Source organism: Aricia agestis, chromosome 5 (assembly GCF_905147365.1).
Source record: "Aricia agestis chromosome 5, ilAriAges1.1, whole genome shotgun sequence".
In the NCBI taxonomy this organism is placed as follows: domain Eukaryota; kingdom Metazoa; phylum Arthropoda; class Insecta; order Lepidoptera; family Lycaenidae; genus Aricia; species Aricia agestis.
Window position 1 is genome coordinate 20,138,365 of NC_056410.1, and position 14,366 is coordinate 20,152,730.

General features: G+C 34.4%; 1 protein-coding gene across 4 annotated transcripts in view; it reads right to left on the reverse strand.

The window, feature by feature from the left end:
* The window catches only part of LOC121727236 (terminal nucleotidyltransferase 5C), a 225,194-nt gene that overhangs the window by 14,167 nt on the left and 196,661 nt on the right, over window positions 1-14,366 (reverse strand). Inside the window, exon 1 of one of the 4 annotated variants that reach the window (XM_042114956.1) lies at window positions 12,938-13,093. The exons of the other annotated variants lie outside the window; for them this stretch is intronic. Coding sequence (XP_041970890.1) covers window positions 12,938-13,003 — 66 coding nt within the window. The 5' untranslated portion in view covers window positions 13,004-13,093. Of the gene's footprint in view, window positions 1-12,937; window positions 13,094-14,366 lie in introns of those variants that run through there. 4 annotated transcript variants of the gene reach the window in all.

The window sequence follows — 14,366 nt, forward strand, 5'->3', positions numbered from 1 at the left end:
GATACGTGTTACCAGATTTTACGCATTTTGATAAATAAAATGATTTTAACCAGATTCCGGGTATACATAACAAATTACAAACAAATATTATACCATAAAACAATAGAAGTGTTGGAAGTTCATTGCCTAGTTTTTATTTCAGATACATAACAAAGCCATATGTAACATGTAAAATGTCACGGTGAGTGGTGAGTGTCACTAACCTAAACATTCGACCGTCGTGTCAAGGTTGCTCAGCCCATTTAGATGTTTTTTTTTTTAACTAAAACATCTGATTTGAATGAGGTTTTATAATTACATATTCTAAATTTAAACATTCTTTTATTTTACAATATGTTTTTGTTGATGTTTATCTGCATTAAATAATTTTTTATTCTTATTTTTACAATTATAATTATAATGACTATAACTTAAAATACTACTATAGTAGAATTAGTAATTACTAACTAGTTACTGCATATTTATAGTTCTACGATATGTACGTGCTTTTCAGTAATAAGTACGAGTACATATGAGTAGCTAAGTTTATTGACATTGAAGTATTTTGTTTATTACACTTCGACACGTTTTATTCAGTTTTTAACTTTAATATATTATGAGCCAGTAAAATAGTTAAATATTAGGTTTAGGCTAAAATGTACTAAATTCTATTACTTTCATATTTTAACAGAGGAAAATAAACGCATATGTGGGCGTCGGCCTATAGAATTATTAATTTAGATTATATTTTAAGCGATAAAAAATATATTTTAATAATAATTATTTTAATACAGTAAACATTATAACTTTTTTTTACGACAAAGCAATTATGTTAAAGTGTTCTATTAATTTTTATTTAATACGGCCAATATAAAATAGTTAGTAGAACCACAAAAAGATAAAATTAGAAACTCTGTTCACAAACGGCGGAGTCATTGTTGAACATACAAAAAAATATCCACAGCCGAAACGGAATCTGCTGCTTTTTTAAAGTTGGTTAAAAATGTCCTATGTACCTCTAGCATGTAGTATGACCGAATTTGACCAGCTGATTCGGTCTTACTGTGTCTGAGATCAGTTGATCAGCTGATAGTTTCCCAATAAAAACAATATGTTATTGGTAATCTTGGCGCGTGATATCCAGTGTATGTTTCACAACGAAAATACCCTTACGTGCGAAGTCGAGGGCTTCGGCAGGAAAAAACTTGAGGCTGCAGCGCTCGCCGCATACTAACAACGTCCTAGAGAGAGGACGTCACATGTCTACGTTTTGTTAATGTCTACTATTACGTACTGATAATATGATGTCTCAAAATTTTGATTAATTAATAATAATTAATCAAAATTTTGAGACATACTGCATGGCTACTGCATAATTTACAAAATATGGAAAGATCCAGTAACTATCTAGTACTCTGATGATGAAGCTCTTTTAGAAATATATCATGTAACATTTCGGTAAGTATGTTTTGCTTCTGTACTGTCGAAACTACGACTTTTTGATGAAACACAAACAAATCGTTTATTACCTTACATAATTCAAGCTACTTTTCATCCCCAAAAAATATATTTTAATCCGTGAAAATCTTAGTTATAGCTTAAAGCTTAAATGTGAAGAACATTTGAGTGCGCTTTAACTATTTAATTACCGCTCAAACTTAGCCTAAAGCGAATTGCCTATATATAATAGCTCCCACACCGGTTTCGGTGACGGTGGCCGGTTTCATTGAAACCAGGCCAGCTACGCAGGAGTAATTTTATAGTGCCCAAGTATGTGCGCAGTACACAAGAGCACTCTCTATTCCTTTACTCTCATAACCCAGTGGGACGGACGACCGACACGACTGGCGAGAGATCAGGCGCAGGACCGACTTTTTACATGCCCATCCGACGCATGGATCATCTTACTTGTCAGACAATCAGGTGATCAGCCTGCATTGTCCTAACCAAACTTGGAAATAACATGTTTCAATCGCGGGAATCGAACCCACGACCTCCGAGTCAAGAGCCGCGCTCTATACCACTAGACCACGGAGGCGTCCAAATATTGCCTATGAAGTATTGTTAAGTCAACTATAGATACTATTAGTATAGGTAAATAATAAATACTAGCTATTTGACCGAGCTTGGCTCGGTATTCGATAAAACACGAATAAAATGAGTTTTCTACAAGTGATTCCTAGCTAGATCGATTTATCGCCCCCGAAAACCCCTATATACACAAAATTTCATGAAAATCGTTGGAGTCGATTCCGAGATTCCATATATATATATACAAGAATAGGCATGATGACTATTTTTTTTTCTTATCGGTAATTGAAAGACCCTTAAAAAATAGAAACATCATTGAAAGAATGACTCTGATTGCTTAAAAATTCACCAAGATATGACAATTCAATTATCTCATAAAAAAAGACCTGCCCGAAACGCTCCATACAAAGTGCTACGAAAGACTGACGTCAGTCTTTCGTAGTTTGTATGCGTCGGGAGACAACTTTGTTCGACAGGTATATTAAATATTGCGTTTATGAAAGTGGTTTCATAACAAAAGTGGCTTTTAATTGCATAAGTTATCGAATTGTATACAAATATTATGAAATTGAATTGAAAAAAAATTTGACTTGAATATCCAACTTTAAAGGCGCATAACAAAAAAAATACAAATGCTATCAAGCTGAAATTTTGGGAACATTTATTTTTTACCGTGATTTCTTTATTTTATTAACAAAATTCGCTAATCTTTGACCTTGTCATCATCCCTATTGCTCGATTGAATATATAAGATTATACAGTAGAGTAAGTCAGCTCTCGCGTTATCATAAATTATAAATAAAACTAATGCAAGGGCAGGATTTAGGTTTTTTTTTTTTTTTAAATCATACTAAAGTATTCGTGCTCCCGATTCCACTCAAAATCAACTTACAGAATGGCAATGAATGTAAACTTGATGATGTGTAATTTAAGATTTAATATTTCCACGTACAACGCGTAGACAGCCAGTTAGAGATGAATCGTCAAAAAGTTCGCTAGTGATTAATAAGTTTAATATATCTATTTATGCATCATCGGTAATTTTGCCTGTCTCCCGCCATGATTAGACTATGATTAATATTACATTGCCTACTAATAAGTAATAAGTGATGAGAATAATACTGTCTGCACGAGTTCGGCTGGCGGCGGCTGTCGTGCATTTTGTCCTGTCACCGTGTTATCAGGGGTCACACGCGATGAGCAGATATTGTTTGCTAAAATGTTAACAATCACATCGTCATTATATCCATGTGCAACGTGAACTAATCCATACACAACATTATTAAATGCGAAAGTGTGTCTGTCTGTCTGTTCACGCCCAAACTGCTGAGCCAATTTAGCTAAAAGTTGGTATGGAGATACTTTGAGTCCCGATTATATAGGATACTTTTTTATCCGAAAAAAATACAATGTCCATAACCGAATTTTGGCGCAACAGAGTTGCGAGCGTACATCTAGTTTAAAATATTTTTGTGTAGCTCAAGCTAGATTTAATATCTTTCAAATCCCAATTATTATTAATAATTGGAATAATTATAGTATTTTCTTTATGGACAACTAATCAAATAATTAGTCAAGAATGTTAAAATCCACAAGTAAATAGTTACGGTAGCTATTTACAAATCGTGTTAATAAGGAAGCAATTACATATCAATTGTACATTTAATTAAATTGGTAAAGGCTGTATTACGGAAGACTGCAATAAAACTGTATTGTTCTTGTGGTTACGGTCATTTATTTTTTTACAATAGCAACACAGAGGCAAGTTACTGGCCCAAAATACTTGCCTCAAAAATCCAAAAAAAGTTTTGAATAACTTTTTTTAGAAAGAACTTGGCCAAGACAGTTCTACCTACTGATTTTTATATTATTTGTAGAATCTATTACGAAAATCTATTCTATATTTAAAGCGGCCCCACTTCAGGGTTGCTTGGGGTCATTTTAGTTTTGAGATATCACATGGACGTATGAAATTATGGCGTAATTTCTATATAAGATTTTTTTGTCAAAAATATCGTGCCTGGTTTGAAACCTTGGATAAATATGACGTGTTTTCATTTATATTTAATAACACTACTTGCCCAATTAAATATTAAGAGTTATAAATTTGAGAGTGCATCAGTGCATGAACAAAGCATTGAGAGCCGAGATAGTGTACAGGGTGTTGCGAAATGACCTACATACTGCATTCCGCCGAACATCCTGTATAACGCGCTAAGGTCGCGCTTACTGCTAGATTTAAACTGAAGTGTTTCATTTAGATTCTGATTGTGCTTTTGAAATTATTTCGCGTTTTATAATTTTTTTAACGGGTACGCAACTTTTCGAGATCTATTAAAATAATGTAGCTGAAATGGTAAGTGGTTTCGAATTGTAATATGTAGTTTTATAAGAAATGTAAACATAATATTATGTATGTTAGTCTGTAAGGTTTTATATAATGGGTCTAATCTCTAAACAAATGATATTTTATACATGAGCATAAAACCTAATGAAAAAGGTTATTTACGAAGCTAACTACAGATTTAACAACAACTCTTGGTTACGTCTTATCTTATATATAAAATTCTCGTGTCACAATGTTAGTCACCGTACTCCTCCGAAACGGCTTCACTGATTTTTACCAAATTTTATATGCATATTCAGTAGGTCTGCGAATCGGCTACTGGCTACTTTTTATATTGATAAGTGCATTTGTTTAATAAATAATAGTAAATTATTACAACTCGAGACTGACGGAGACCATTGTTTGTGCGACGGGTTAGCGATGGACGTTGCCATGGTGACATGCTTATTTAGTCACTTCAATAAAATAATATGGGTGAAAAATTGAAATACTTTATATATGGCAAAGAAACGTTTGCCGGGACAACTAGTATTTATACATATAATGTAATGTAGTATGTTGAAGACTATTATGGAAGCTAATATATTCGTCTTTCACCTGTGACATTTAATATTATATGCCAGTAGCTGCGCAATTGTTTTTTGCTGAATTAACATACAGGTGCTATTTATTTTCGGTGGACACTAACATAATATTTGAAACAACGCAAACACGACTGAAAGTAATATTTAGCTTCGAATTAGGTTGACTATTTCCTTGAGACTTCCACTTCCATGGGTATTTTAAGATTAAAATTAGCCAAATCGGTTCAGCCGTTCTCGAGTTTTAGCGAAACTGACAAAATTGAAAATTATTTTTCATTTATGTAGATTAAAATATAATAAATACCTGTAATGACTGCGATACGAATTATTGAAAGACAACGAAAGACTAACAAACACTTCGTTGGTCAGAAGTCAGAACTCAGACATTGTAGTTAGCTTTACCCCACAAATGCAACTTTCTTAATCGATGAATTTGAGATCTCGTTATAGAAAACGTTAAATAAATGCATGATCATGAATAAATCGGAGAATCCATCGGATGGAACACCGGCGTGCGCGTCGCGTGCGCAGAACCACTGGAATTCACAGATACAACTGTCTTGGAAATTCGATTAGATAGTTCGAATTGGTAGACCGTCGAACGAGCTAGTGTGAAAACTGCATTGAAGTTATAGAAATGCTAAGTAGTCGAAAGTCAGGGATAAATATCCGCGATAGTTATCGTAATAAAAAACGAAGAGACATGTTTACAGAACACAATGACTAGCAATGGAACGTGACCACTACATAAACTTTAGTTTTTTAGTTCATAAGAAAATGAATTTAAATATAGTTTTAACAGACATAAATAAGCTATATTAAATAAGGAATGTATGCACGTGACAAATTGACTACTGACTCAAGTTGGCGCTCAAACTGCTGCCAAAATGTCATTTGACCGGGTAATGTTGTTGCCAGATGATAAAATATTACAATCGTCAATATCATCGTAGCGTAAATAGTAAGTACCCATAGCTTTCTACGAACGTATCATGCTCTTTCGTCGTGTTAACTACTTTAAAAAGGAACTTTTTGTGCGAGTCGTTTTTAAATTTTCATGTAATGGTCGGTTTACACTATTCTAATCCAGTGATCCAATCCAGCGCTAAATTACTGTTGGAATAATTTACGGGCACTGGACTGCAATTTTGCGCTGATTTGGATCACTTTATTCACCAGATTGGAATAATGAAAACCGGCCATAAAAAAAATAAAAAAATCTTTATTCGCCAAAAGATTCCTAGTCTTTGATTCGTCTCAACATAAAATGTATCTCATATATGCAAATTCTTCGTACAGAACTTTAAAGATGGTCCGAGTTTGAGTTTGTGGACGTCGGGTTAGCGAAACCAAACAAAACTTAACAGGCGTTTAATCTTCGCTTGTTTTGCGAATTTTGTGTCAGTTTAATCGGTGTGTAACTTATATAAACTTTAGTATATAAACAACTGACGTATAGCAGCTGCAATTTCTTTTATTCTTATCAAACACGCTCAATTTGCTATTTGTTTTAGATGTGTAACGTCGCATGTCGTCTTTTGGTTGAAAATAAAACAGAGTTTGAGTCTTATGATTTATGAATCGTCCTTTTTACTGCTTCGGACGTAATCGATAGTAGATACTCTCTTATTCTTTATAGTTTCAGAGCCTTTTCGTTCCAAAAATCACTCTCTTTATGGTATTAATATTTTTGATGGTGGATCTAAAGTAAATTCATTATACAAAATCTTTATTGCGACATTATAAATAACTCTCATACACAAGAGGTATTTTTTTAACCGTCTGTTTTAGGTAAAAAGTAGTGACGCAATCACGGTTTTATGGTAGTGGTGTATGACGTGAGAACTGACAACACAGTAAAGTTTTGTGCCGTGATTCATAGATCGCACAAGAATAGATCTTATCAATGAGCTGCGCTTCACTCGATAATATTTTCTTCGAACACATAAATGTTATCTGTACATACCTAATCTACTATTTCTTTAAGTTTAAATAGCTGCTTGTACTGAGAATAATTTTCTATCTATGAAATAGATTTAATACACTCTATTAAATTTTTAATTCTAAATCTATAAAAATTTAAACCGATTTAGATGTCTACGAAGATACTTTTTTGTCCTGGTCAAGGACTCAGTATAATTTTCGCCCCTGAGCAATATATTGCAATGACGAAATTGCCAGCAATATCCAACTAGCACTGAAATAACTGAAGTGTTTTTAAATACTGCTAGTTAGGAAGTGATCATTACTAGCAAAATATTTTGTGAATATTGTTTTTAAACATCAGGTTTTTTGTTACATAGTTTTCAATTACAAGCACTATTTAAGATATGAATTATAGTTAAATGATACCAAAGTACGTATATAATGTGCTCGAATAGAGAAAGTCAATTCACCTTGATAAAAACAATAAAGAATGCAGATATAAGTGAATCGAATTCATAAATGAGATTATAATGCCACAACTCATTATAGATAGTGAAAGAACCTAAGTCCGAAATATCTTTATAATATACGAGCTTTTGCCCGCGGCTTCGCTCGCGTTAACAAGTATTATTATGTACAAACTTTCACCCCCTATTTTAACCCCTTTGAGGTAGAATTGATCAAAATCCTTTCTTAGCGGATGCCTACGTCATAACATCTATCTGCATGCCAAATTTCAGCCCGACCCGTCCATTGATTTGGGCTGTGCGTTGATAGATCACTATGTCAGTCAGTCAGTCACCTTTGAGTTTTATATATTTAATTAATTTAATTAACATAAAATGAATCTAGTGATGCTTTGTTATTAATTAATAAGATCAATAAAAATTTGCGGTACTCGGGGAAGGTGAACTTATTTTTGTTACTGGAAAATTTGTTTTTCGAGGAATTTTCATTTGAGCGGACAAAGTCGCCGACAACATCTATGTAACCCACAAACGTCAAAAACATGCGTAATGGAAAGCGAAGTATTAATATTCACATGTTATTACTTAACACCGACGACAGAAGAATAACATTATGTTCCACTGACGGCATATTTAACCTTTAAGTACACGCGTTGTTTTGGGTAACATTCCGGCACGCGTGGGGTCTAGAAGTACCCCAATATAAATATACGTATAAATTCAGAAATGTTTAATAATTTTTTAAGCCCGTTTTATATTATAAGAAAATATATAATTTTATATAAGAAAAGCATTTATAAATAATAAACTAACCATTATTTAGACGGTAAAGAACATTTTTATGAACTAACCAATTTCATGCATAGAATTTTTAGGGCACATGTTTAATGTACAAAAAATTTAACAAAAATGGTTGCTTCAGACTGACTTATTATTTTTAGGGTTCCGTACCTCAAAAGGAAAAAACGGAACCCTTATAGGATCACTTTGTTGTCCGTCTGTCCGTCCGTCCGTCTGTCAAGACCCTTTTTCTCAGGAACGCGTGGAGGTATGAAGCTGAAATTTATATCAATTACTCAGGTCTACTGTCCCTTGAAGCTGTGAAAAAATCAAACTTCTAAGCCAACGCAATCAAAAGATACAGCCGTTTATGCCGCAAATTTTCGACACTTGCAAGGGAATCAAAACCTACAGGGTGCTTCCCGTGAACTCAGAATCTTGAAATTTGGTACGAAGCAACGTCTTATAGCATAGATAAAGGAAAAATTACGAAAACCATAAATTTTTAGTTACATCACATAATATATATTTTTTTAATAATTTTAAACTTACTACCCATTTCCTCATAAACGCGTAGAGGTATTAAATTGAAATTCATACCAAATACTCAGGTCTATAATACCTTTAAGCTGTAACAAAATCAAACTTCTATGTCAACGCAATCAAAAGAAACAGCAATTTAAGCTGCATATTTTGAAACTCGCAAGTACTCGCAAGGGAATCAAAACCTAAAGGGTACTTCCAGTCGACCTAGAATCTTGAAATTTGGCATGAAGCAACGTTTTATAGCACACATAAAGGAAAAATTCCGAAAACCTTAAATTTTTAGTTACATTACAAAATATATATTTTTTAATAAATATAAACTTATTACTTTTTTCCTCATGAACGCGTAGAGCTATTACTTAAACGATAAAGAGATCTTTGTCTTAAATTTATGCTCCTCCATCTTTCCCCATTGTAATGTTATGAATTTCATTTTGCAATAAAAATACCATAGTTATGACTCGATTGTCGTAATGAACGAACTTTGTAAACCTTGCAGGTTTGTACGGAACCCTCGGTGCGCGAGTCCGACTCGCACTTGGCCGGTTTTTTCTTATAAAATAAGACTTAGAAATAAGTAATCAAAAGAAAAATTAACACTAAACATTACAGAAAAAAAATTGACAATCTTTGATAAGAACTACCCTAAACTATTTTTATTCCTTGAATAGGCAAGGTAAGTAATAAATAATTTTACAGAATGAGGCTTGTAAATAGTTTTATAGCAAGGCTTACAGACAATAATAATTAGTTCTGGGACAAAAATAGCATCTTCGTTTCATTTTTGGTGCACTAGGTCTAGCTACCTCTAACTCTTCCAAAATGTTTCCAAAAACTTTCAGAGACATTAAAATTGTATATGATATTTTGTGCAATTTGATTATCTTTTAGTCGGTAACACATTTTTCCATTTACATATAGCCAATTCAAAAAAACAAACAAATATAAACACATAACCAATCTGAAAAAAGTATATACGTTAAATCACGGGTGGGGTCTGCAGGTATCCCCACATAAGAGAAAATGTAACTTCTCTTAACAGAGGATCGACGGACTTTTACTCACTGAAAGACCTCGCGTTGCATTGAGATTAAACGAAAACGTGCGATCGTAACTTGCCAATTTAAAAAAATACCGTCAAAAAACAGCGCGTGGGGTCTGCGTAGACCCCGCCCGTGACGTTAAAGGTTAACGTCGTTTGAATATATTACTAGAAGTTGCTCGCGTAAAAATAATTTCCCGATGTCAACGTACATTTTCCCTCAATCAAAGGTATCGTATGTCCTTCCTCGTCATGTGCTCTAGTCTATGCCAATTTCATCAAAATCTGACTCAGCACTCAATAGTTTAGTTACATATTCGATGAAAACACCTATTATAATATATAAGTTACTCTATGATGAAAACAAATACATTTTTCGTCTTTATACCACTTGTAACATAATATATTTAGTACCTGGATGACCGAGCTTTGCTCGGTATAGCAAACACTCATTGACTTTGTGTTACTTAATAACGCCATCTGCTGGTCGTTAAAACAATTAGTTGCTAACAAAATAGTATTATTATTCGCCAATAGATGTCAGGAAGAGTCATATTTTTCAGTTTATCGATTATCGATAAAACACGAATAAAAAGACATTTTCTGAAAATGACTCCTAGCTAGATCGATTTGTCGCCCCCGAAACACCCTATATACTAAATTCATGAAAATCGTTGGAGCCGATTCCGAGATTCCATATATATATATATATATATATATATATATATATATATATATATATATATATATATATATATATATATATATATATATATATATATATATATATATATATATACAGGGTGTAACAAAAATAAGTGATAATACTTTAGGGTGTGTACGTGTTCCTTGTAGAGAGTTCACTGTGAAAGTAGCAGCGCTGAAAGACCAAATTTTTTTTTCACTTTTGTATGGGGAAACTCGTGACGCTCGGGCCCTTGGCCATACAAAAGTGAAAAAAAAATTTCGTCTTTCAGCGCTGCTACTTTCACAGTAAACTCTCTACAAGGAACATGTGCACACCCTAAAGTATTATCACTTATTTTTGTTACACACTGTATATATATATATATATATATATATATATATATATATATATATATATATATATATATATATATATATATATATATATATATATATATATATATATATATATATATATATGTGTACAAGAATTGCTCGTATAAAGATATAAGATATTTGTCATTTTAAATATCCCTTTTTGGAAATTGATATATTTATTTTACCATATTTGGTTGGGAAATATTTAAGCTAAAACGCTTATACACTAACTCGCTAAAAAGCCACTATGAAAAAATAAACTGTAGTAGAACATTTGTGTGCGTATACACAGCTCATGTAGCTGTGCAGCAGAGTGATTTTCGATGTGTGCAACACAATTTGGTACCAGAGGTACTATAAATGTGGATCTCGAGGTAGGTACCATAACGTAACCTCAAACTTGTGGCAATGTCACGTATGGTTTGGGTCTGATAAGGTGACCACTTCCGCTGTGTTTCACTGCTGTTAGAAATCGTTCCACTTCAAACGCGCTGCACTCATCACCATTCTGTGATAACGCATCATCGTCACCACCATCATTATCATCATCGTTATGCATCTCTAATAATAATACTACAGAAAACTGTCAGCGTGCGAGTTTGTTACCGTTGTTCCCGAACCGGTGGTAGGTAAACAAGTAAGACAAGTCTAGAACCATATTTTATGTTTTAGATTTATTTTATTTTTCAAGCCTTTAGAACTAAAAATGGATTAAACGTAAAGATTGTGGGAAAAATCCAGGTACAAAAAAGGTTTTGTAATTAAAATCTGAAACTGTATGAAATCTATATTGCTCCAGACCACTCTAAAAGCGAGGCCTTGCATTTAAACTGTTGCGTATCGACGTGCGTCTGAAGTCTCAAATTCTGAACCATAAAGTATCGTTAAACATAAATTTAAGCATAATAATTTCAGGTAGGTATATAATCAAGACGAACTCCCTACTCCGGCTCAACTAAATATTTATTTTGCGATAAAGTGATAAAAAATTGACGCAATGGCCTTGAAAGAAAAAAATAAATCGCGAAGACGCGCGTGAAAGGTGAACTACTTGAGAAATCGATCAGTTATTGACCTTGGAATTTTAAAACACGTATTTATACCCAGGATATAATGTCTTAAACATCTAAATATGTACTAATCTTTTATACAAATGTTTTTATCTAATTTGTTACTTTAAAAGCCCGGTATAGTAATATCTAGAACCGCTACAACCTAGGTTTAACATTTTGTTATAATCCCGAAGAACAATAATATTAATCTCGTTAAAACTCGAAAACGGCTGAACGGATGGGCTGATTTTAGTCTTAAAATATTCGTAGAAGTCCAGGGAAGGTTTTAAAGTGACACGAAGTTCATCGGGACAGCTAGTTACTTATAACTCTCAGTTTTATCTTATGGCACCTAGAACGCTTTACTTTAATCACTAGCTGTGCCCCGCGGCTACCCACTGTTTAAATTTTAAAATAAATTAGTATGACTTCCAAAGTTTTTCCGCACTTTTTAGCCTAGGTGTTCATCCAGGATGTCAGATGACTCCATAGAAAATTTCATCAAAATAGTTTCAGCCGTGAAGAAGTAACCAACATACGCACTCACAAACTTTCGCATTTACAATATAAGTCTCATTATTCACGTTATAACATTCCCAGGACAATCAAATCCATACACCGGCAAATGTCGCGCGACAACGGAACTCGGCGTCCATTAAAATTTCAGATACCCACTTGTTGCATTGTATTAACTTTCTTTTAGTGAAAAAACATATCGTGAAAAGGCGAGTCGAGTGCGGACAGAGGAAATACGAATCATTCGACATGAACGATAGTTCAGAACAAAATTGAGCTGATTGTAAACAAATATAATTAGACCACAAGCAACCGTTTCATAAAGGAGATGAGGGGCAAAATTTTATATTATATTATAAAAAGTCAAAATTATAAAATCTTATGATTAGTTTCGTAGTTTGGGCTAAAATAGTAGTGTTTAGTATCTTTGTTTACGTGTACATCAAATTGGATTCGAACGTTTTACTAGCTGTAACAGAGAACTGCAAGACATGCGCGAGGAATTCCACAAAATCACGTCTTGCATGTCTCGTAAATTCTCCCGTGACGGCCCACGCGCAGCGGGACACGTGACACGGGATACGGGAAAACGGGACACTCACCCTCATGTCGTCGAGCATGTCGCAGGCCGAGAACAGGCAGTCCGGTGTCACTTTGATCACGCCCATTTTGCACTTCGGGAGTCACAGACCGGCTGGACCGTTTACGTGATATATCCCGTGTTTAGCGCGAACGTGCTCGCGCCGTGACCGAGCCGCGCGGACTGACTGACGGCCGGCCGACGGGCCGAGTGAAAGGGCCGTGACGTCACGCGATAACGTCCCCCCCGCCGCCCCGCCGCCCCCGCAACTTGTTGCTTATCACCCGTCTCGCCCCCACCCGCGCGGTATCCGTATTCGCGTCTCGCTCTCGATACGATTCTTTTGCGTTTACTCTACGCGTCTAGATAGCGTGCAAACTCTCAAACAAAGAATAATGGAAGTCGCGCAAAATTTGAAAAAAAAAAACAGCAGGATCTTGGACTACACGCGAGGTTGCGTAGTAGCGATGACGTCACGCGAGTCCCGTGCTACGCCGTAGCGCCGCTACACGGGACTCGTAGGGAGCGCTACGAAGAACATTTCTGTAGCGGTTGCTACGCATTTTTGGTTTAGGACCAAAATATTCGACGAAAATAATTCTATAGTATTCTGTATCTCTTGAAATTGCTACTTATTTTTTTATAAACTACTAAAATATAAAATAAAACTGCTAGTCGAACATATCTGTAAAAATTAGTGTGTAGGTAGCACCCATACGGGTTTACTTATCAAACAAAATATTCGGTCACACTACTTGTAGAAAAGAATATTTGCATGGTGGCACAGACGGTACAAATCGATTTCGTGTTTAATTTATGCTCGATGAATATTTCTTCGTCGATTATGATAATCTTAAATACGTTTTAATGGTCATTTCTCGTAATTTAAAAACTTGTTATGAGTATGGAAAAAATTGTTTGAAACGAGTAAATGATAGATAATTTCCTTTTGCGCGCTACTTTCAACGACATTTTCAGCCAAATTATCTTTTGTGTATGTTGTAGCATTGAATATGAACATAAATTACAAAATTGCGCATTTATGACATAGTTCATAACAATCATAACACTTCATAATAACCAAAATAGTCCGCATCTAAAGGCTACTTTAATATGGGAAGGCCGATCGCTCAGTCGGACCGATTGCAGGCCGATCTGGTTCATCGTTTTGTGCATTTCACGCAAGATATTTTCTTTATCGATCAGCGATCAAAATGTATGAAATTGACATTACACGAGTCAAACGTCAAATCTTTTCATCAGCGATCATCTGACAAACATTCGCTTCTTTATAAAATCGCCATTAAAAATGTATGGAATTGACATTACACGAGTCGAAAGCCAAATTCATACTATCGAACCATTATGTCAATTCCATACATTTTGATCGGCGATTCTATAAAGAAGCAACATAAAAAACGTATTGGCTACGTGGTTGGTCTGCGTCAGTC